This window comes from Oryza glaberrima, chromosome 1 (assembly GCF_000147395.1).
Source record: "Oryza glaberrima chromosome 1, OglaRS2, whole genome shotgun sequence".
In the NCBI taxonomy this organism is placed as follows: domain Eukaryota; kingdom Viridiplantae; phylum Streptophyta; class Magnoliopsida; order Poales; family Poaceae; genus Oryza; species Oryza glaberrima.
In genome coordinates, this window is record NC_068326.1 from 33628604 (window position 1) to 33650608 (window position 22005).

General features: G+C 42.7%; 3 protein-coding genes across 3 annotated transcripts; 1 reads left to right on the top strand and 2 right to left on the bottom strand.

The window, feature by feature from the left end:
- Window positions 1-5438: 5438 nt before the first annotated feature.
- LOC127756303 (uncharacterized) lies at window positions 5439-14730 on the bottom strand. Its single transcript, XM_052281680.1, has 4 exons — window positions 14629-14730; window positions 9954-10726; window positions 6081-6805; window positions 5439-5893 (listed from the first exon to the last, which is right to left on the bottom strand). Exons 2-4 carry the CDS (start codon window positions 10401-10403, stop codon window positions 5857-5859), a joined length of 1212 nt encoding a protein of 403 aa, XP_052137640.1. The 5' UTR covers window positions 10404-10726; window positions 14629-14730; the 3' UTR covers window positions 5439-5856.
- A 1554-nt stretch (window positions 14731-16284) lies between these two features.
- Window positions 16285-19903, top strand: LOC127780245 (pentatricopeptide repeat-containing protein At3g09060). Its single transcript, XM_052307174.1, has 2 exons — window positions 16285-18501; window positions 19756-19903. The coding sequence occupies exon 1, from the start codon at window positions 16371-16373 to the stop codon at window positions 18480-18482; it is 2112 nt and encodes a 703-aa protein (XP_052163134.1). The 5' UTR covers window positions 16285-16370; the 3' UTR covers window positions 18483-18501; window positions 19756-19903.
- On the bottom strand, window positions 19596-20723 carry LOC127780256 (uncharacterized). Its single transcript, XM_052307184.1, has 2 exons — window positions 20253-20723; window positions 19596-20179 (listed from the first exon to the last, which is right to left on the bottom strand). Exons 1-2 carry the CDS (start codon window positions 20580-20582, stop codon window positions 19727-19729), a joined length of 783 nt encoding a protein of 260 aa, XP_052163144.1. The 5' UTR covers window positions 20583-20723; the 3' UTR covers window positions 19596-19726.
- Window positions 20724-22005: the final 1282 nt, after the last annotated feature.

The window sequence follows — 22005 nt, forward strand, 5'->3', positions numbered from 1 at the left end:
CCTCTCAAAAGGAAACATGTTGTGTAGGTACACAGGCCCGAGAATACTGATCTCTTTCACAAGGTGACAAAGCAGATGCGTCATTATATTGAAAAATGAAGGTGGAAATATCAACTCAAAACTGACGAGACATTGCACCACATCATTCTGAAGGGCTTCTAATCTATCCGGATCGATGACCTTCTGCGAAATTGCGTTCATGAATGCACATAGCTTTGTTATTGTTGCCCGAACATTGTCTAGAAGGATACCCCTTATTACAACTGGTAGCAGTTGTGTCATCAACACGTGACAGTCATAAAACTTTAGGTTTGTGAACTTCTTCTCCTTCGAGCTTATTATTCGCTTGATATTCGTGGAGTATCCAGACGGTACCTTTATGCTCTCCAAGCATTCAAACATACTTTCCTTCTCTGCCTTGCTAAGAGTGTAGCTGGCTGGACTCAAGTAATGACTTCCTTTCTCCTTTGGTTCCAGGTGAAGGTCGCCGTGTTGTTCCATATGCTTCAGATCATTACGTGCTTCCAGTGTATCTTTCGACTTTCCGTATACACCTAGGAAGCCAAGAAGGTTTACGCAAAGGTTCTTAGTGAGGTGCATCACGTCGATTGCGTGGCATACGTCCAAGAATTCCCAATAGGGTAACTCCCAAAATATAGAGTTCTTTTTCCACATCGCCGCGTGACCATCTTCGCTCTCTATAGGCTGGCTTCCAGGCCCCTTTCCGAACACTACTTTAAGATCTTTAACCATAGCAAACACTGTTTTCTCGTTGCGATGTTTAGGCTTCGTACGGTGGTCAGCCTAATGTTCGAAGTGCTTGCCTTTCTTCCGTACCGGGTGGTTTGCTGCAAGGAATCGACGATGACTCATGTATACAACCTTCCTACAGTGCTTAAGATACGTACTTTCTGTTTCATCCATACAGTGAGTGCAAGCCTTGTACCCCTTGTTGGACTGTTCGGATAGGTTGCTAAGTGCAGGCCAATCGTTGATGGTTACGAACAGCAGCGCTCGTATGTTAAACTCCTCCTGTTTGTCCTCGTCCCACACGGGGACACCTTCCTTCTTCTACAACAGCTTAATATCTTCGACCAGTGGTCTTAGGTACACATCGATATCGTTATCAGGTTGCTTGGGGCCTTGAATAATAATCGGCATCATTATGTACTTCCTCTTCATGCATAGCCAGGGGGGAGGTTGTAGATACACATCGTAACGGGCCAAGTGCTATGGCCGCTGCTCATCTCTCCAAAAGGATTCATGCCATCCGTACTCAAACCAAACCGTATGTTTCGTGCGTCCTTTCCAAATTCTTTAAATTTTCTGTCTATGTTTCGCCACTGCGAACCATCGGCGGGGTGTCTCAGCATCCCGTCCTGTTGACGCTGTTCAACGTGCCATCGCATCATTCTAGCATTTCCCTTGTTCCTGAACAAACGCCTTATCTGTGGTATTATAGGGAAATACCACATCACCTTAGCAGGAATTCTCTTCTTTGTTAGCTGCCCGTCAACTTCTCCTGGATCGTCTCGTCTAATCTTGTATCGTAGTGCTTTGCAAACAGGGCATGCTTCTAGGTTCTCATACTCCTCACCGCGATATAAGATACAATCATTCGGACATGCGTGAATCTTCTGAACTTCCAGTCCTAGCGGGCAGACTATCTTCTTAGCCTCGTACGTTGTCTCGGGCAATTTGTTTCCCTCCGGAAGAATGTTCTTGACGAGTTTCAATAAATCGCCAAATGCCTGTCACTAACCCCATTTTTTGCCTTCCATTGCAAGAACTCCAGAGTGGTATCCAACTTTTTGTGCTCCTTGCTCGCAACCTGGGTACAACGAAGTTCTGTGGTCCTCTAACATCTTGTCCAATTTATGGGCTCCCTTTTCACTTTCGCAGTCCTCCTTGGCGTCCTACAACATCTGACCAAGATCATCCGCAACGTCGTTACCATCAGCATCCCTTTCCTCCTCGCCCGTTTGATTTCCTTCAAATCCAACGTACTGAGCAAAGTCTGAAATATTGTCGTCTTCCACTTCATCTTCTTCCATTTCAACACCTTGCTCTCCGTGGGATGTCCAACAATTATAGCTTGGCATGAACCCCGACTCAAACAAGTGGAAATGAATAGTCCTGGATGCAGAATACTCCTTCTGATTCTTACACTTATTGCATGGACAACAAATAAAACCCCTTTGCCTGTTAGCTTCGGCCACTCTCAAAAAATAGTGCACGCCGTCAATAAACTCTTTGGACTGCCGGTCAGCGTACATCCATTGCCGATCCATCTACATGAGTCGAAAAAAAATCGTACAAAAATAATTATTCTTACAATAATGACAGTCATACAATAATTATAAGATAATTACAAACTGTTTCAACAGTCATACAATAATGACATATCTTTATTCATACAAAAATCATAAAATATTACACCAAATAATTCTTATTTACTATTTCTAAAGTTTTAAACTAATTTTAATGTGTTTTACTTCTTTTAATTTTCATTTTAATTTGTTTTCTAGTATTCAAGATTAACTTTCACTATAGTTTTCCTTCACAACTATTTTATAAAACCTTCTTTAGCAAATCAACTAAATTTCTATATATTCTTTCTTCCCCACACAAATTTTCTCCCTCATCAACTTACAACTAAATTTTGGAGACAAAAAAGTGTGCAAAACATAGCTGCAAATGTAATATGACAAAAAAAACATTGGAGGATGAAGTTGCAAACCTTTTAGGAACCTCCGATTTGTATGTAATCACCAAAATAAATTCACTAGAAATTTTGGCATGACCTCCCCTCTTTTTTGAAGAAATTTTGAAGCTTGCTCGGGCAGCTAGAGGAGGAAGAAGACATATATATATAGGGGTGGGACTTTAGTCCCGGTTGGTAATACCAACCAGGACTGAAGTTACGATCTTTAGTCCCGGTTGGTGTTACCAACCGGGACTAAAGATCCCGGGGGGGCCTGACAGGCCCTGACAGCATTTGAACCGAGACTAAAGATCAAATATGCCCGTTACCCTTTTTAACCGGGACTAAAGATCATCTTTAGCCCCGGTTTTTATTGTATCCGGGACTATTATGGAATTCGGCTAACCGACGAAAAATGGTTTCTCCACCGGTGGTTTTAGCTCTTCATGGAGGAGAATTCAGCAGACACACGTTGTACTATAGTCGGCAGAAGAAAATGTTCATCTCTAGTTGATGCCCAATTCATTCGTGTTGGAGCATGGAACCATGAAGACGTCTTGAGCTCGATCGAATTATTACTCAGCTCAAGTGAGATGAAAACGGCAAAGAAACGCACAACATCCAACCGAGCAGGCGTAATTGATTTTTCATATGACCCAATAGCTGTGCCTGCCTGTACCAGACATGCCATTTGTTCAATTAGAGTCCAAGGAATCCAAGGCCACCAAGATACAGTAGTACTAGGAGAGTAAATATCAAAAGCCATTTAACGCCAGGTGAAGCCGACGCGGGCATGAAGCGATGAAATTTACTACGGCTCTCTTCCTACAGCTAGCCGGATTGAAAGCAATGGGGTTCAGGGCGGGAACATCTGCATGGCGAGCGGTGGCTCGCGAGGAGGGAGCATGGATGGCCCAGGAAGCGAGGGAAAATTGCAGTTTTTTTTTTATTTTTCTCTTCGTCGCAAAGAGCGGTCGTTTCGTGTAGTATTTGCATGGGAATCACCGGGCACGCAGCTGCTGCTGCTGCTGATGCTGCCGCTCGGGTTCAAAGGCGGCCGGCCAAAGTGGTGGGCAAAGCAACGGGACGAGCCAGCTTTAATCGCCGCTTCTTTTGCAGGCCGTGGCATGGCTTGGCACCACACTCGCCCGCGCGCGTAGGAGTACTAGTACGCACGTAGCCGCAGCCACAAGTAGAGGAGACAGCAGCAGTAGTAGCGGCGTAGCGCACTAGCGCGACGTAGGCGTAGAGCCATCGCGTACGTCTCGATCCGCGGGTGAAATGACGATCCTGTTTCTCGAGTACACGACGAGGGGGGGGGGGGGGGGGCGGGGGGGGGAGGAGCTGTGGCCGGCGTGGCGACTGGCGATGAGACGAGGACCGTACGCGCGGGCTCGCATCTCGACGCAACTAATCTCGCATGATGATGGTTTATGATGATCAAAGACCAGCTTTTACATCGAATCAAGCACGGACCTTTCCGAGTTCTTGGCCTAATCATTGCCGCCCGCTGAGATCTCGGGTGCCCTGTCTCTGCGGCTGGAGATGTTTAGGATTTTAGGCCAACGTACAACGCGACTACGCGAGAGCTTCGTGTGCAATCGTTTTATTGCTGTGAGGATCAGAACAACGTGCCCAAATTGCAAACTAGGCACAGGAGAGCAAATTTCAGATAGTAGCTCGCATGTCGCGTGTAGCTCACGGAACAGGTAAATTAGACTGGTGAAACCACGATGGATTCAGCTGCAACCAAACCACCGGATAGAAGCCCGCGGTCTGTAACTCACGGGCTGCATTGCATATACAGTGTAACGGGAAAACGGTAGACACCACTCCAAAATAGTTTTCAAACATTTTTTTTCTAAAAATATCCTGAATGTAATACTCTCTCTATCCCTAAATATAAGAGATTTTAAATGGATAGATACATTCTAATATTATGAATTTGAACATCTATGTTAAATTTAAAGATCAAACTCAATTGTTAGTGCGACATAAAATTGACTGACTACAGGGAGAAGGAAGACGCACGTCCTGTTTTTGTCTTTTTCTTTGTTGTTTGCCAATTAACAAAATAAAAAATTATATGTAAATGCAATATGAGAATTAATTGGGAATTTTGAATGAGTGATTTCTGCTATGTTTGTGGTTTTCGGTCTATATTCTCCCCAACCCCTCAGACCTTACCCTTTTCAAGGGGATTGAGACCTTATTCGGTTAATCCCATTTCAAGGGGATTGAGGGTCAATCCCCTCCTAACAAGCCCAAGTCAGTTTCCTGTACCCCAAGCTGTTTTGACATTCAGAGGACACTAAAACAGCAATCGTACAAACATACACGACACAATCCTGCTGCAAATCTAGTTCTCCTGACGTTTCCTGAAATTCGGAACAGAAACAACATGGTACCAATGTTTCCAGAATTTTGGATTCTACAATATGGAACAGCGAATATAATATGCAAGATGCTACTGTTGTTTGAAGTTCAAAGCATTTGTAAATCGTTTATAAACCAGAAAAGGTATTTCTTCATCTGAACACGATGTGAGGGAAAATAACCTTTTGCATGAACCTGTTCTTCGAGACATGGTTTTTAGTTTGACAAGTTGCCTGCTTAAGAAACAAAAGGTTCTAGTACTACGTATTGCAAGATACCTAGAAGCCTTTTCAAACACAATGGGCTCATCTGTTTTTCTTCTGTAAGATATAAGCTTTATCGTGCCAAAATGTAAATATTAACACAAGAAGAGATAGATATGCATTGCCAAAAAAGCTTGCTAAAGGCGACACATTGGCCCTTCCAAGTCTCAATAATAAGAAATGTTCCAGACCATTTGTTTTCTTTCCCCCAATCTACTTTTCCTTTTCTTTTCCTGTACAATGGGAAACAATTCAGATCAGATAATCTTCGAGTTACAACCGAATGGATTGTCTTGAGACAGACATTGAGAATGGTTTGCCATTCAAATAAGTTTCTCTGCAGAATGGATGTGTTCTAGCAAAGTGAACGGCTCACTTTATCCAAATATCTTCCAAGATCAGACTAATGACCACATGGAGAAATGACAAATCGATTGAGGTCACGAGTGTCTCCACATAGACAAAACAAGTGCACATGCAAAAAAGAATGTGGACAGGTAGCTGTCAGCCATTTCATGAAATGCTCTTCACATTCTGGGCATCCTGGGTCCTGGAGTAAAATAAAAGAGTTAGCAGAAGTCATCATCAATAGTACCGGAGAATACGCGTATGTTTGAAGTGAATTGGTTATCCTACTCTCATAGAAATGACCAATGCGTAGCTCAATCATCAGCGCATTCAGATTATAACCATCTACAAAAATATATGTGGGCCATTCCAGGAAATGTAAACAATACCTCTGGGAAGTACTGGTGCTTTCAGATTGATCTTCATCCTCCTCTTCCTCTGTTTCATCTTCATCACTATCAATCTCCAAAAGATTTAATCTGCATTGGCTCAATACTCTTCTCATCAAGAAAACGTTCAAGTAATAACGCACCAACTCTATCCTGGTCTTTGAGGCAAGATGTTTTGATGCTACCGCCCAAAAAGTCTTATGGTCCATCACAGGGACCAACCTCTCAAGTGCATTAAACTTTAGTTGCTCCTCACGAGTCCACATTTTAGAAACCTCCTCACCCATTGAATCAAATCGCCATTCTGTGAAAGCTCTACCGAGTTCACACCTTAGCTGATCTCTGGCTGCATCTGTGTGATGCTGTCTGCAGAAGAAGGATCCTGGGTATGAACAGTTACATGATTCCATCCTTCCCTGGCCAGCTATTTTTTTATCAGTTTGTAGAACTTGACCTTCAGGTGGCCAAATTCTGGTTCCTAGCATCTTTGAGATGTTTGGGTCATTTTTGTAACGAGCAAGTTCATCTGAAGGTGGTTCAGTCCAGTCAGGTACCTCTGCCTGAAAATGCTCACCAACTCCAATCTTTTTCCTTTGTGTGAGGAGCACTGATGTCATGAGTTTCATTCTCTTAGCTAGCCTCTCTGATTTCCTTGTTGGCATATTCATCGAACCTTTACCTTTTTGTCTTTCTGCATGGTTATTGTGAGATCTGTACTTCCTTTTCTGCAAGATTGAAAACACAGGAAGCTCTAAAATAGTAAGAAAAGGAAATTGTTTTCCGCAGTATAATGCACAGTAGCAGCTGACATGAAAAATAAAAATAATCATAATCTGGCAAACAAACTGAAAAGTACTAAAGCAAAGTTATCAAACATCGACAAACTTCTGAGATAGGGGGGAAATTCCACAAACTTAACTCAGGGTTTTCGTAGTACTTAGAAGTAAAATTTGCCATGTAGATAGGAAACAATTGTTCACCACTTTTATTTGAACATTTCCAACTTATTTTACACGGAGTCCTCATGCCCTTATTAGATGAAACAAATGAAATAATCATGACTCAGTGGTATCCATGTTCACTGTGGAGTCTGAAATTGCAGTGATATGTTTACTGATAGAGAACACCACGGGGGTAATGCTGCTGCATGATAGAAGACTACTGCTTGAGCATCTTTGACAAAAGAGCAAATCCTTGCAACGTCTCAGAGGTATACATGCATCCAATTTATGAAACTAGCATTGCCATTGCATACCACATAAGGTTTAGGCATGCAGAACACAAGATTCATAATAAAAGAATAAGAGTGAAGAGCCACTTTTCCTAAAGCAACACACCACCATATACATACCACCCAGAAAAGAAGTAATTCTGGTGAACAGGTAGTATCTCATCATAGCGTTTGATTTTCCGACTGATGGGATATCATAAATGCTTCGAACCATTTCTTTTTTGATGCAATCGCATTATATTCCTCAAATCGGTAAGAACTCCTACTAACAAGATTGCATACCACAGCAAAACTATGCCCTGGGTTTAGTCTATGTCATATGCTGTTATTTTCAAAGAATACATCAGCTTGCTCCTATGCACATTAAGTTATGCTTCGAAAGATAGTCAATTAAAATGACTCAATAGTTATAGACAACAGAACAGTTAAAATGAGTATTAAACATCAACTTAATCAAGTCACTATCAAGAAAACGGTTCGTCAGTCCTGGAATTCTCTGGATAGCAAACAATTAGTGAGGATTTCCATGGCAAATATTTGTTTCTACCAATACTGCGTAAACATACTACCAATAAAACATTACCCAAAACATTCTCAATTCTTATATAACATTTCAAACTAATAAAAATCTCCTTCAGATATTTTATCTAACGATCAGTAATGAAGGCATGTGCACAAATGGGACTTCAAAATGAGCCCACTGGAGTGTTATTGGTAACATAACAAAAATCCAGAACCACAAGGATTTTAACAAGAAAATGACAATATTATACTTGAATTTCCAACAACAAAACCCATAGCTAATAAATTTAGGATCTGCCAAAGATTATTATCTATCACCCTTAAGTACCACTCTGCTTGTAGGCTGTTACACTGTCATTGGCATCTAGATAAACATCAGCCTCAAGCACAGGACATGTGTGTGAACTGCAGTTCCTGCTTCTCTCCACATATAAACACGCCATACTGGCACTTATCTGAGTTCCTTTACCACACTATGGCACCTGTGCTGGTCATATATGTTTTTTCAGCTTCAGACCAAAGCTTTTTCTGGGTCGAGGTTTCAGATCAATTCTGGAACGACTATAAAAATGATTCTTCTGGGACTAAATTATGAGGCTGTGACAGCCTTTTCACCAGCTCTACATGAAAATAGACAATGTGATAGTATATGTTACAACTCTAGGGTTCCAATTACCAGTATGATTATCCATGGAAGATATGAGTAGAGATCATTGATGGTTTTTATATATTCCATAATGTCAACACACTGCAACCACGATTTACACTATGCAACCATGTCCAGATTCCAGAAATATAGTTTTTATTTACAATAACAAAGAGGGGGATACAATTATTTTACATAAAGCAATCTCACATCAGTAATGTAATGAGGGTTTGTTAAAATTGGCTATACATGACACATATCATAAGCTGCTGCCAATGGATCTACAATCATGTCTGTCTATGTAAATACTTTTCTTATTGAACCCCCAATATGTAGACCTTTGTAAAAGGGTGTGTCAAGAAAGAAAATCTTGCTAATATAATTTTCTTGTTCTATGTCTGATCTAGCTTTCTCTTAATGTTTAGTGCAGTTTTCTACAGTATTACTCCTGGTGGCTCTAGTCAAGTGGGTAAAGTCCTTTGTCAAAAAGAGGAGAGGCTAGAGCGCCACTGATTTCATTAAAGAAGAGAAGGAAGTCTCAGAATGTGGTAACTTTATCGCAACACAAGAGAAGGCTCTACCAAAAAATTGAAACAAAAGAAACTAACTAAACAAAGAAAAAGAAATTTAAAACACCGCTTATCACTGCCAGTAAAATCATACTGTTACTCCATATGTAGACTGGATTTATACAGATCCAATGACCAACGTCATTGGCATCTTAACTAAGAGTCATTCCAATTTGTCCGCGATGTTTCATGTTTTACCTCAACATAATTTGCAGATATGTTTAGTGATCAATTATTTCACAAATACAATGTTGACTAAGAAGCTTTCTATGCCGTGCATTGAGCAAATAGACATCGGTCATGTAGCAGAATGTTTTCCGTTGTTAGACTTGAAGGTATAAAAACAAAGGTCCTATCGGTCATCTAGGAAAAACAGTGTCTGATGGAACCATCATGGTTCATGAATGCAGGCAACAGTTTTCTAACTGGTACTGCATTATGTGACACCGTCATGTGGAAATATATTGTAGTAGGTCACACTGTGCCTAATTTCCACAACATGCAGTTCCAATAAAAGCTCCCTTCAATTAGAAGATCTCGCTGAGATAATCGCATGTTTTAAGTCAGGATTCCCCTTCCGGATTAGAATCTTCTATTGTTAGTAAAAGTAAACAGTACATGTGTGTTTATGCAGGCTGTGATTTTATTCTATTGTAATGCCAGTGACAGATTCTATGAACAGGGCAGGACCGGTCAATTGTCAACACGCGGCCCTTGCGAGGCTGCGACTCCAGAGTCCAGACACAAAAGCACATCCAGAAAGCCAAACCTAATGGTACGAAAGGGAACAACACAAAGTGACAAAATCCTAGATGCAGCAGCAAACACCAACGGGCGCGTATCAAGCAAGAGGCCAGACGCGCAACATATGGGCAACAGATCGGAAATTGAGTAAAGGAGCTCACCTTGAAGAAGCTGGGTAGCTCGTCCGCGTTCGCAACGTCCTCCATCCTGAGGTAGCGAGCGCGCCGTAAGGCCAGCACCTGCCGCTTCCTCGCCTTGACCTCCGCCGGAACAGGCCGCGCCGCCACGGGATTCGCGGCGACCTCCCGCGTCCACCGCAGCAACTCCCCCAGATCCCCAACCCCGCCGGGACCGCGGCCGACGCCGCCGCCGTTGGCACCTCCCTCGCCGCGGAGCGGGAGCAGGATCTCCCCCATGAACGCCTCGAACAGCCGCCGTGGCTCGCCGGCTCCATGCGCCTGCGCCAGCGGCGAGGCTGCAACGGCAGCTGACGAGGATGTGGAGGTGGAGGTGGAGGCGGAGGCGGGCGCGTGCCGTGGCTGGTCACTGCAGTAGCCGCCGCTCAGGGGGAAGGGGTCTTCGACGAGCTGCTGCTGGTACATCCCGACCATCGGGGCGAGGTCGCCGCGGCCGGCCGCGGCGGCGGCGGGTGTAGCAGCCGCCTCGCCGCGCGCCCCCAGCTTGCTGCTCCCGCCTGCGCCTGCGAGGATGGAGGCCGCGGTTTATTAGCTGTAACTCGTAAAATTTGGGATGGAATTATGGAATGTTCGAGGTTAGGGAGTGGAGCGGAGGTGTGGTCCGTCGATGCAAAGCCTGACGGGCCCCACAGCCAGTGAGACGGGTTCATTGTGCCAGTGTGCCTATCTTGTCACGCAAAGCTGAAGAGGATTGACGCCTCTGAGCACAGCTCGTACAATATCAGACTGTAAGCCAGCTATAAACATATATCGAGAAGATAAAAGAAAAAAGATATAAGCAGTAGTTGTAGTACAGACTTTAAGACGTAATGTGTGTATTAGAGCAAGTATAATAGTAGCTATAAGCCGGCTAAATGTTGAGGTGGAGAAGAGAAGATAAGAGAGAGGAGAAGCGGGCTGTAAACTTATATTAAGCTTGGACACAGAACCAAGAAACTTTGTGAGAGAGATAAGTGGACCATGTATTAATTGTAAAGAGCTAGCTATTATGTGGGCGGGCTGAAAGAAGGCTAAAAAAACCTTATAGGTAATAGGTCGGCTTTATTATTAGCCTTGCTCTTAATAGTGTGATACGGAGTAAGTATATATTTATAGGTAATTATTGTATGAATTGGCTATAGATGATTTGGAGGTAGTAGTTAGGTATACTACTCCCTTCATCCCATAATATAAGGCATGGTCAAACTTGTCACAGTCTTCAAAACTAATCTTTGACTTATAATCTCTCATATGCTATAAGGTTTATTGTAACAAAATTATAACCATGTTAAAATAAATTTAAATGCCAATCTAATGATATTAATTTTAGCAAATAAAATTTAATTTATATTATAATAATTGTTGGTCAAATGTTTTTAAAGTTAAATCTTGGAATACGTGCACACCTTATATTATAGGATAAGGGAGTATTAAACTTGCTCTTAGATTTGACTTGAGTACTGTAAGATTTCCTATTGCATTACTGCAAGCCAGAGAAATTAAAATCGATTGTAATGCAGCGCTCCATATTCAGCTGGTGTTTGGATCACATGGACTAATTTTAGTACATGTCACGTCGTATATTGGGACACTAATTAGAACTATTAAACATAAACTAATGACAAAACCCATTCCATAACCCTGGACTATGTGAGCCTATTGAGCCTAATTAATCCATAATTAGCCTATGTGATGCTACAATAAACATGTGTTAATTATGTATTAATTAGGCTTAAAAATTTGTCTCGCGAATTAGCTCTTATTTATACAATCAGTTTTGTAATTAGTCTAAGTTTAATACTCCAAATTAGCGTCCAAACATCCGATATGACAGGGACTAAAATTTACTACCTGAATCCAAACACCACCTCAGTCCGTTGGTATCTATTAGGCTCGTCCTAACATACTACTTCTAGCATCCTAGAATTACCTTAAAATATAACAATTTATTCTCTTTTCAATCAACCACAATATTTCACCTTTCTTAATTTTTGCCAAATACTTTTTCTTCTGAACCAAAAACGTCAATTAGACATTTAATTTCTACTACTTTCTTGATAACCATGTTCAACATCAAATCTTTTTATATTTTAGAACAAAGGTAGTAATCAATGCGCTACTTGCATCTTTTTAGTTCTACGCTCCTATTACATGCACTTTGGTCGATAAAAGCAAGGATAAATAGTGAGCTCTAAACATGAAAAAAAGAGGTAAAGAAAAGTATGGAGTATTGGCTCTCAACCTCTCATACAAAAGCCACCTTTACACATGTTCTATGAAATATATGTAAGTCCTAGTAAGAGAAATAAAAGGGAAAAACAGAGTTGACCTCATAGCTAATCTATTATACATGTTAGCTCTATAATGAACTTATAGCTAGCAGTGGGTTCTACTGTTAAACTTGATTTAAGGGAAAAAAGATCAAGCTAATCTAAAATAAATTATAAATAAAACTTTTACATAGGTATTAGTAACGATTCAAAACTAATGTTGAAGAATAAATTAAGATGAAAAAAAATCTCAAAGCCAACTTCATATTTAAGTTTTTTTTGTTATGCCTAATAAGCCAGCGATGGGGCAGTAGGGCTACTACTTCTGTCAAATTATAGACCGAACTAATATTCTTCAAGGACTTTTTTTATGGTTTTATTTTGCTTTTGCTCGTTGATGAGTAAGCACTGCAATGATAGCACGATGCAATGAACTCAACAAGGGGTACTGGCGTGGTGCTACAGTATTTGTGCAAAGCACAACGTCGTGGTCCTTTCTTGGCCCGCTGACATGTCGGCGTCACCAAAAGAAGATTGATATAAACAGGTTTTTTTTAATTATTAAAAAACTGGTTTTTTTTGGAAAAAAAATTAAAACTTATGTGTCATTAAGACGTACAGCTTGAAAATATGCACCACAAAAAACTTGCCGCAGCTTATCTAACCTTACTTGTTAAAAAAACCTATATGCAGAAGCATAACAAAACACCTAAATCTGAATATAACTGCTAGTCTATTTATTAATTATCTCTACAGTTTATCTCTTGTGTTTTGTTTAAACAACTCTAGGACTTTCTTTAGAATTGAGGAATTTCAAAGGAATTATGGAGGATTTGAACCAAACGCTGCAAAATTCATGTGTTTAGTGGTACCATAAATAATCAGTAAAAATCGCGCATTTGAAAGGTACCATGAATAATCGGTTGCCAAAAAAAATATAGTTTGCTTGAAATTTAAACTTGTCTTCCCAAATTATGCTACTCCCTCCGTTTCAAATTTGAAATAAAAAGATTGACTATAATTTTTAGGATGGATGGAGTATCAAACAGCTGTTTCTCTCATTTATTCTGATTTATTCAGGTGTCAGATGCGCAATATAGTACCCACAGCCATCTTGAGACTCAAGCTCTGGAAATAAACCTTAGTAGAATTGGGGGCAAAGTGGAAGAGGCCAAGAGGCCACGGGCATCAGATGGCCCCGACAAGGACGCATCAGATTTGATGGGATTTGCTCTTGATCATGGAAGAAGATGAGATAAGAGATGAGCCACACGCCAATATCTAGTTGGGTACACGACTTAAGTGAGACCACAAGTCCACAAGGATTTCGATAGCTGTACTTGTGCACATACGCCGCCTGCCGGCAGTGTTCCGTCCCGGTTTGCTCCATGCCAACAACCAGATCCAGGGCATCCAGCAATTAGATGCAAAGTATAGTACTACAAGTAAGTAGTACGGAGAAGACAAGGACCTGAAGAACAAGGAATGTCTAGTTCTTCCCAAGGAATGTCTTCTAGTTCTTGCTGCATATCCAATATGCACGCATTCAAGTTTCCAGCAACCCCAGTCCCCAGGGCCCTAATCGAAACGTGACCGGGTAAACAGCCCGGCCGAGACAGGACGGCGGCGGCGGAGACAGCAACGGTACCTCGGACGAGCATGGAGAGAATCTGACGCGAATTCCTGTACGTTTATCTGTGGTGCTACCGCGACCTTCTGTTCATCTGTTGTTGTTGATGGGGGTGACAGGACAGGGCAAGCAGCTCCAACCAGCGGAGGACACGACGAGTTGGGAGATTGACCCCTAGACCTGGTAGCACTAGGAGTTACGAGAAGAAAAGGAAGTGGTCAAATTCTTCGCGGGTATAGGGATTGGTGAATGGTGGTGATGCAGGCGAAAGATTCCTGAAGATGAGATACTCCACGGCAGCCGATTCGCTGAAGTGGCCGATTCGAACCAAGGCACGGTCTCAACTTCGCAAGAGGAATCAGCCACCCAAACCGTGAACTGTGCAACCCCAATTAGCGAATCCTGCGGCGCGGAGAGACTTTGGATCGAGCGCCGACACCGGAAAAGCTCTAAATATGTGGTACAATCACTCTAACAAACTCTAGATCTATAGGGAGGATTAGCCGTTAGCTCACGACTAAACAGAACTGCCCGTTCACGAGACTGGGGTGCGCCGGCTCCAAATTTCCCCCAAAATTAGGGCTACCATTTTAGCGTTTCTACCAGCAATTTCACCATGGAATTAACGAAGCTATACGAGCAGCTAAATAAAGCAAATTATAAAAAGATGGAACTGTACAAGAAGGGGCAGGAGAAAGGAGGGGGAGGGTGAGGAGGAGGGGCGACGAGAAGGGAAAGGGAGGGGGGGAGAAGTACTCACGGTCACAGGAGAGGACAGGCGAGGAGACGGTCGCCGGGTCTCGCGGGTCGGGCACGGCTGCGGCTGCGGCGCCCAACAGCCAGCGAAACGCTACGCCTACGCGACGCGACTCCGGGGGGACCTCTCTGCCCAACTGGGGGTGGATGGGCTCTGTGGTTCCTGCGAGGAAGAATCGGGACCCGCAGGAATTAAAAGAGTTTTTCCTTGTCCCAAACAAGGCCGCCAGGGCGATGCCCCAATTCCAATCTGCGTGCGGCTGCTCTCCCTCAGAAATTAACCTAATATTTTCCTTTAGGTAGATAAATATTTCTCTATTATAAGAGTTCCTTTGGAACACATGATTTTGAAAAAACGGTAACAGGGAAAAAAACTAGAAATATGATGCTATGCATAACGGAATCCTATAGGATTGCAAAACATTAATATTAGAAGCAATATATTTGCTTTTTTATTTTTTTTCCTTTTTAAAACTTATTTACAAATAGACACTTCAAAAAACTTAATTTACGAATGGAGTCCCTTTTTGCGACACCACCATGCCAACATCATTGGCGCTGTGGTACAATATAACGATGCCTTCTGCTAACCTTCTCGCACAAGCTAAGTCACTTATGTGAGAATCTATTTGTGCTTTTTGTTTTTTGAAAATAGCCTATTTGTAAAAAGAATATTTATAAATAGGTCCTTGACGTAAGTGATATTAACACGGAGAAACTGTTCATAAATATTTTTTTACTACAAATAGGTCTTTTTTTATAGACAAATAGATTCTCGGTGCACCGATGCCAATGACATTGGCGCCGACCCCTTTCATTTAGTAATTTACCTTCCACTAGGAGGCTAGAGGGACGGCGCTAACATGTTTGTCATCATCATATTGAAAAGAGTCCATTTCTATAATTAGATTTTCAGGGATTTATTTGTAAAATATTTTTTTTAAAAAAAGTCTAAAGTGTAAAAAAATCATAATACGTTTGGATAGTTAATAGAAAACAAATCGTTAGAATTTTGAAGGAATTAGAGTGTGTAGAGAGACAAAGAGAATGAGTGGGTTGGAATTTTTTTAAGAAGAATGAAAACATGAGATAGACTTGAGACTTGATCTGTTGTTTTCCTACGCGAAATCAGGACATAATAAGAAATTAATACATAGGATTTTGCAAACTCCATTTCTTTGTTAGAAATGAACTTACGGATTTGCTAGAAAACTTTCGCAAGTGTTTTTTTTTTGCCCCTAGAACTTTCAGATTTGCAACCATTGAATTGCTTCATGATTTGTGTATAAAGGAAAAAAAATGCTAGAAGGAAATTTTTACATATTTCACGCGTAAAATCCCAGATCTAACTAACCAAACCATAATTGAAGACTATTTTTTTATAAGACATCGTAGTTACAACACAGTTATAATGTAGTGAAGTAAGTAAATTTTAGTTATATTATAGTTATATTAAAGTGTTTGACTCGAAAAACTTACGTCAGTTTTCAGTTTTCTTAGATACTCCCATAAATTTATAGGAGATATTTGTCAAGAAATGAAATATCTAAATTTCTTTTGGAAGTTTTCAATCTAAACTCCAAAAGTAGCCCTAACTCGACCCTAGCCTCAACTATTTCGCACCGTTTGGCCGCCAAGTCCTCATTCAGTCCAGCAACCATCCGCAAATTCTGCAAAAATATATAAATCCCCTCCGGCCTCCGCGCTCGCGCAGCCGCCGCAAGTGGCGACGGCTCCCACAACCCAATGCCGCCGGCGAAACTCGATCCCGATCCGCCGCCCATCCACCACCTCCTGGAGCTGATCAAGTCCGAGCCAGACGCCACCGCCGCGCTCGCCCACCTTGAGCTCCTCGTCTCCACCCGCCCGGCCTTCCCACCGCCCCAGCCGCTCCTCTTCCACCTCCTCCGCCGCCTCGCCACCTCTTCCCCGTCCCACCTCCCTCGCCTCCTCAACCTCCTCCCGCGGCTGCGCCACCGCCCGCGCTTCTCCGAGTCCGCGGCGCTCGTCGTCCTATCCGCCTTCTCCCGCGCCATCATGCCCGACGCCGCGCTCGACGCCTTCCGCGCCCTCCCTTCCATCCTCGGCTGCAACCCCGGCATCCGCTCCCACAACGCCCTCCTCGACGCGTTCGTCCGCGCCCGTCGTTTCTCCGACGCGGACGCGTTCTTTGCCTCCCTCTCCCATGGCGCCTTCGGCCGCCGCATCGCCCCCAACCTTCAGACCTACAACATCGTCCTCCGCTCTCTCTGCGCCCGTGGCGACCTCGATCGAGCGGTCACTCTGTTCGACTCCCTGCGACGCCGCCAAGTTGCTCCCGACCGCATCACCTATTCGACCCTCATGTGCGGGCTCGCGAAACAGGACCGCTTGGATCACGCCCTCGACCTGCTCGACGAAATGCCGAGGAGTAGAGTTCAGCCTGATGTCGTTTGTTACAATGCACTCCTCGGTGGGTGTTTTAAGGCCGGTGAGTTCGAGAAAGTCATGAGGGTGTGGGACAAACTGGTTAAGGACCCAGGTGCAAGGCCCAACCTCGCTACTTACAATGTGATGCTTGATGGATTGTGTAAGTTTGGGAGATTCAAGGAGGTGGGTGAGGTCTGGGAAAGGATGGTGGCAAATAATCTCCAACCAGATGTAATTACCTATGGGATCTTGATCCATGGTTTGTGCCGATCTGGAGATGTGGATGGTGCAGCACGAGTATACTCTGAGATTATCAAGACTGGGCTTGTTATTGATGCTGCCATGTATAATTCACTCGTCAAGGGGTTCTGTCAAGCAGGGAGGGTACAGGAAGCTTGGAAGTTCTGGGATAGTGCTGGGTTTGCAGGGCTTCGTAATTTAAGAACTTACAATATAATGATAAAGGGGCTCTTTGACAGTGGTATGGTTGATGAGGCTATAGAGTTATGGGACCTATTGGAGAAAGATGTGGCTTGCATTCCTGACACAGTGACTTTTGGCACTCTGATCCATGGATTATGCCAGAATGGCTTTGCTAATAAGGCATTTACAATATTTGAGGAAGCTCGAGTCAGTGGCAAACAATTAGATGTGTTCTCATATTCATCCATGATCAATGGATTATGCAATGTTGGGAGGTTAGTTGATGCGGTTAAAGTATATGAGAAGATGGATAAGGATGGGTGCAAACCGAATTCTCATATTTACAATGCACTAATAAGTGGGTTCTGCCAAGTATACAGGACTAGTGATGCTGTTAGAATTTACAGCAAGATGGCAGACAATGGTTGTTCTCCTACAGTCATCACATACAACACTTTAATAGATGGTCTGTGTAAGGCTGAAAAGTATCAAGAAGCTTCAAGTGTTGCAAGGGAAATGGTAGAGAATGGCTTTACACCAGATATCACTACTTATGGATCGTTGATCCGTGGCCTTTTTAGTGACAAGAAGATTGATGATGCTCTTTCTATTTGGAAACAAATTCTTTATAAGGGTCTCAAGGTTGATGTGATGATGCATAACATCCTAATCCATGGCCTTTGTTCTGCTGGCAAAGTTGATGAAGCTCTCCATGTTTTCTCAGATATGAAAGAGAAGAAGAATTGTCCCCCAAATCTAGTGACTTATAACACCCTGATGGATGGACTTTATGAAACTGGCTATATTGACAAAGCAGCAACTCTCTGGACCTCCATAACAGAAGATGGGTTGGAACCAGACATAATTTCATACAATACAAGAATCAAGGGCCTATGCTCTTGTGACAGAATACATGAGGGGATCCAGTTATTGGATGAGGTTCTCTCACGAGGCATTATACCGACTGTAATTACATGGAATATACTTGTCAGGGCTGTAATCAAGTATGGACCTATCCAAGTATAACACCTTCAAAGTCCTTATGGTATTGATTTCTTTTCATTTGATTTCAGCATATTGTTCTGTTTCAATGCCTCACACTTTTTACTTTGCTTTGTGGTCTTATGTAATATCATTTTTCAACTCCTCTTATGTTAATCATGAAGCTCATTTGAGGGTATCGTGATAAAAACTGACAGATTAAGCTCTACATTAAGAAGGAAGTCAGCTCACTGTGCAGTGGCACACACACACACACACACATATATATATGCCTAGATTTATTAACATCTATATGAATATGAGCAATGCTAGAAAGTCTTACATTGTGAAACGGAGGAAGTACCTCTTTACCAAATTTTGCCTTACAACTTTAGCAGTGTTTTATTGCCTGCCTATTATTGTTCTTTTGATTCTGCATTTGCCAAGCTTGAGGACTAAAACAACTGAAAGTCTGTATTTCTCAACCAGCCTAGGACCAAGTTCTTTTCAGATTTTTTTTCTTTTTTGTTTTGTACTCCTATAATTTTATGAGATTTAGAAACTATAGATGCAAATCGCAGCCATATGGCCAATAGTTTCTCTTGCCCTATGATAATATAGTGCCTTCGGACACATACTTTTGTCTCTTAGAATATTCAATTTGAATTACAACAAAGAGAAGTATACCTTTTAAGTGCATCAGATTGTAACCCAGTTACTTTGTTTTGGCTTTTGAAAGTTTAATGGCTGAAACATATATCTGATGCAAGAGTGAAGTTAGCTTGAGTTTATCAAATCACAGGTTTGAGAAACCTGTGGTCTATTGGCCAAGCTACAAACAAAATAATTCTTGGATTGTACTCCTATAACTTTATGAGATTTAGAAACTATAGATGCAAATTGCAGATTTATGGCCAATAATTTCTCTTGCCCTATGATAATATAATGCCTTTGGACGCATACTTTGCTCTGTTAGAGTATTCACTTTGAATTACAACTAGAGAAAGACGCCTTTTAGGTGCATCTGATTGTAACCCAGTTACCTTGTTTTTGGCTTTTGAAAGTTTAATGGCTGAAACATATATCTGATGCAAGAGTGAAGTTAGCTTGAGTTTATCAAATCACAGGTTTGAGAAACCTGTGGTCTATTGGCCAAGCTACAAGTAAAATAAATTCTTGGATTGCAAAAGACTATATATTCATATGAACTTTATACACTTTACATTTCTTGTGAAAATGTTGATTAAAATCTACTGCTACTTTTTCATGCTTATCTCTCAAGTCTTCATTCATTCTTCTTTTCCTCCCTTCTTTTCAGCTTCTGGTGATGAGATATCCTGCTCGTAGATGACCTGAGCAACCAAACCAATGAATATTAGACCCAGAGCTGCAACCTTCCTCCACTCCACCTCAGGTGTTGCGAAGACGGCATTTGCAATTGTAAGCCCGAGTATTGCCATGAGCCCAAGGTAAATGTTCATCCTAGTTTTTGATCCTGCACTTTCTTTTGCAATATCTTTGACCTTTTGTGCTTCTAGCTTGGGTATTGGTTTTACCGTGAGTTCCTTCTTGTTGCGAGGCTTCACCTTCCCAAGGCTTTTGAAGAACATACCTTCATTTTTCTCCTTCTCAATCCAATCTTCGAAGTCTTCAAGCACCCTCTCGTTCATTTCTATCTCCTGCCTTTGAACTTCAGCAGTCTCCTCAAAGGCCTGCATCTTGCTGTCCAGCCTCTCCATTATCTACCACATCAGGTACCTTGTCAAATGGTGAGAAACAATAAACTGCTCAACTTTCATTGTGGGAGTTGCTCACCTGGTCCCCAACTTCATCAAGCTCTTTCATGGCGTTCTGGCCAATCAGATCGAACTCGGTGTCCGCATCCTTCGCAAACTTGGTCAGGTAAGCAGAGCGCTCGTCCAAGAAGCTTGTGATGCGCACCTTCTGCGCCTGAAGCATTGCGATCTTCGCAAGGACCTCCTGCTGGCGTTTGTCTCCGCCAAGCGACGACGAAGCATCGGATCCATCATCTTCAGAGCTGCAGGCACGGATACAAGATCTCTTCCTCTTTAGCAGCGCACATCGGTATGGGGAGGATCTGTGTAGCGAAGGAATGGACATCCTAATGGTGTGAAGATTAAGCATCTCCTCTTAATCTTTGCTATGCTGCTGCTCTTGCTCTGCGAAGTACTATCGTGGAAGGATTTGTTTCTGCCCACCACTCGATGCTTGAGCAGTTGAGCTTGAGTTTGGGAACGATATCCTTTGGCTTTTAGCTTTCATGACAAGACCAATTTGCCCCTTGCGTGTTGGGCATTCGCAGGTCCATTTCTTGGACGTTCCTTGCGTGTTGGGAATTATCAACTAGGTCCATTGTTTGGACCTTATCTGAGACATTGGGCACAACTTGTCGATACTTTAGTAAAAAAAATATCTTCTTACTGAGATTGACTTCATTTGGCCTCGAGGGGGAAAGTATCTTTGATTTACAGTGTATATATTAAAGAAGAAAGAGACCTGTATAGCTGTTTCTTCTCTCCCCATATTGGCGTTCGAGTGTTTAGTTTCAGCTCTTTCATTTTCATAGTTTTGCTCTTTGATTCTTCTCCCTTTGAGAGTTATTATAGAGAAAAAGAAAAACATTGCTTCATCAACGCTTGTGTTTAACAAATTTGTTTTGGTGGTAACAGTTGTATTTACTCGCAACTGTTAGATTGTTGGAGGCCCAGTTTGCTACCATGTAATTATGAACTGGGCTAGAATAGGTATAGTTGGGCTGCATCAGCCCTCAGAGCTGGGCCTCAATGAATGATCATGTTCCAAGCGAATCATGGCAATATTCAAGTTAGGAAAACGTTCACCAGAGATCTCTCAACTTAACAATGAGATTTATTGAGGTCCCTCAACCACAAACCAGAAATGTGTATCCCTAAACTCATATAAACCGTGTACTCAAGGCTCTATGGTAGTATATATGGGTGGTTTCACTGACATGGCATCCTAGCCAGAAAAAATAAATAAAAAAAGTACGGGGTCCACATGTAAGTGAGATGAAAAAAATATGTGGCCCACATATCTTATTTCTTCTCTTTTTTTCCTGTTCTTTTCTCTCTTCTCTTCTCTTCTCTAACCTCTCGAAGATGACGCGCAGCCGGCGGTAGATGGCCCCACCGCGGCCCACTTCGCTCCGCCGGCCGTGCTCTCGCCCGCGGCCGCCGCTCTACTCCACTCCGCCGGCCGCCGCGCGCTCACTCGCCTTCTCCGGCCACGCTCGCCGCCGCTGGACAACGAGGAGGATGACAAGTTCGAGTTCAGCGTCTACGCGGTCGCTGCCGTGCTGTCCGCCGCTGACGAGCTGTTCTTCGGTGTGAGGCACATGCCGATGCTCCCGCCATTGCGCCCCCCTTCCCCATCGTGCTCGCCTCCGCCGTGCTTGGAGGTTCGCAGTGTAGTGGGCATCGGTGGCGCAATCTGCTCATGCTTGTGTCCAAGAAGCTGGGCGACGGTGAGGCGAAGGATCCGATTGGTGGGAATTTGAAGCGGCGGGAGGCGCATGCCTAGCCGCTCC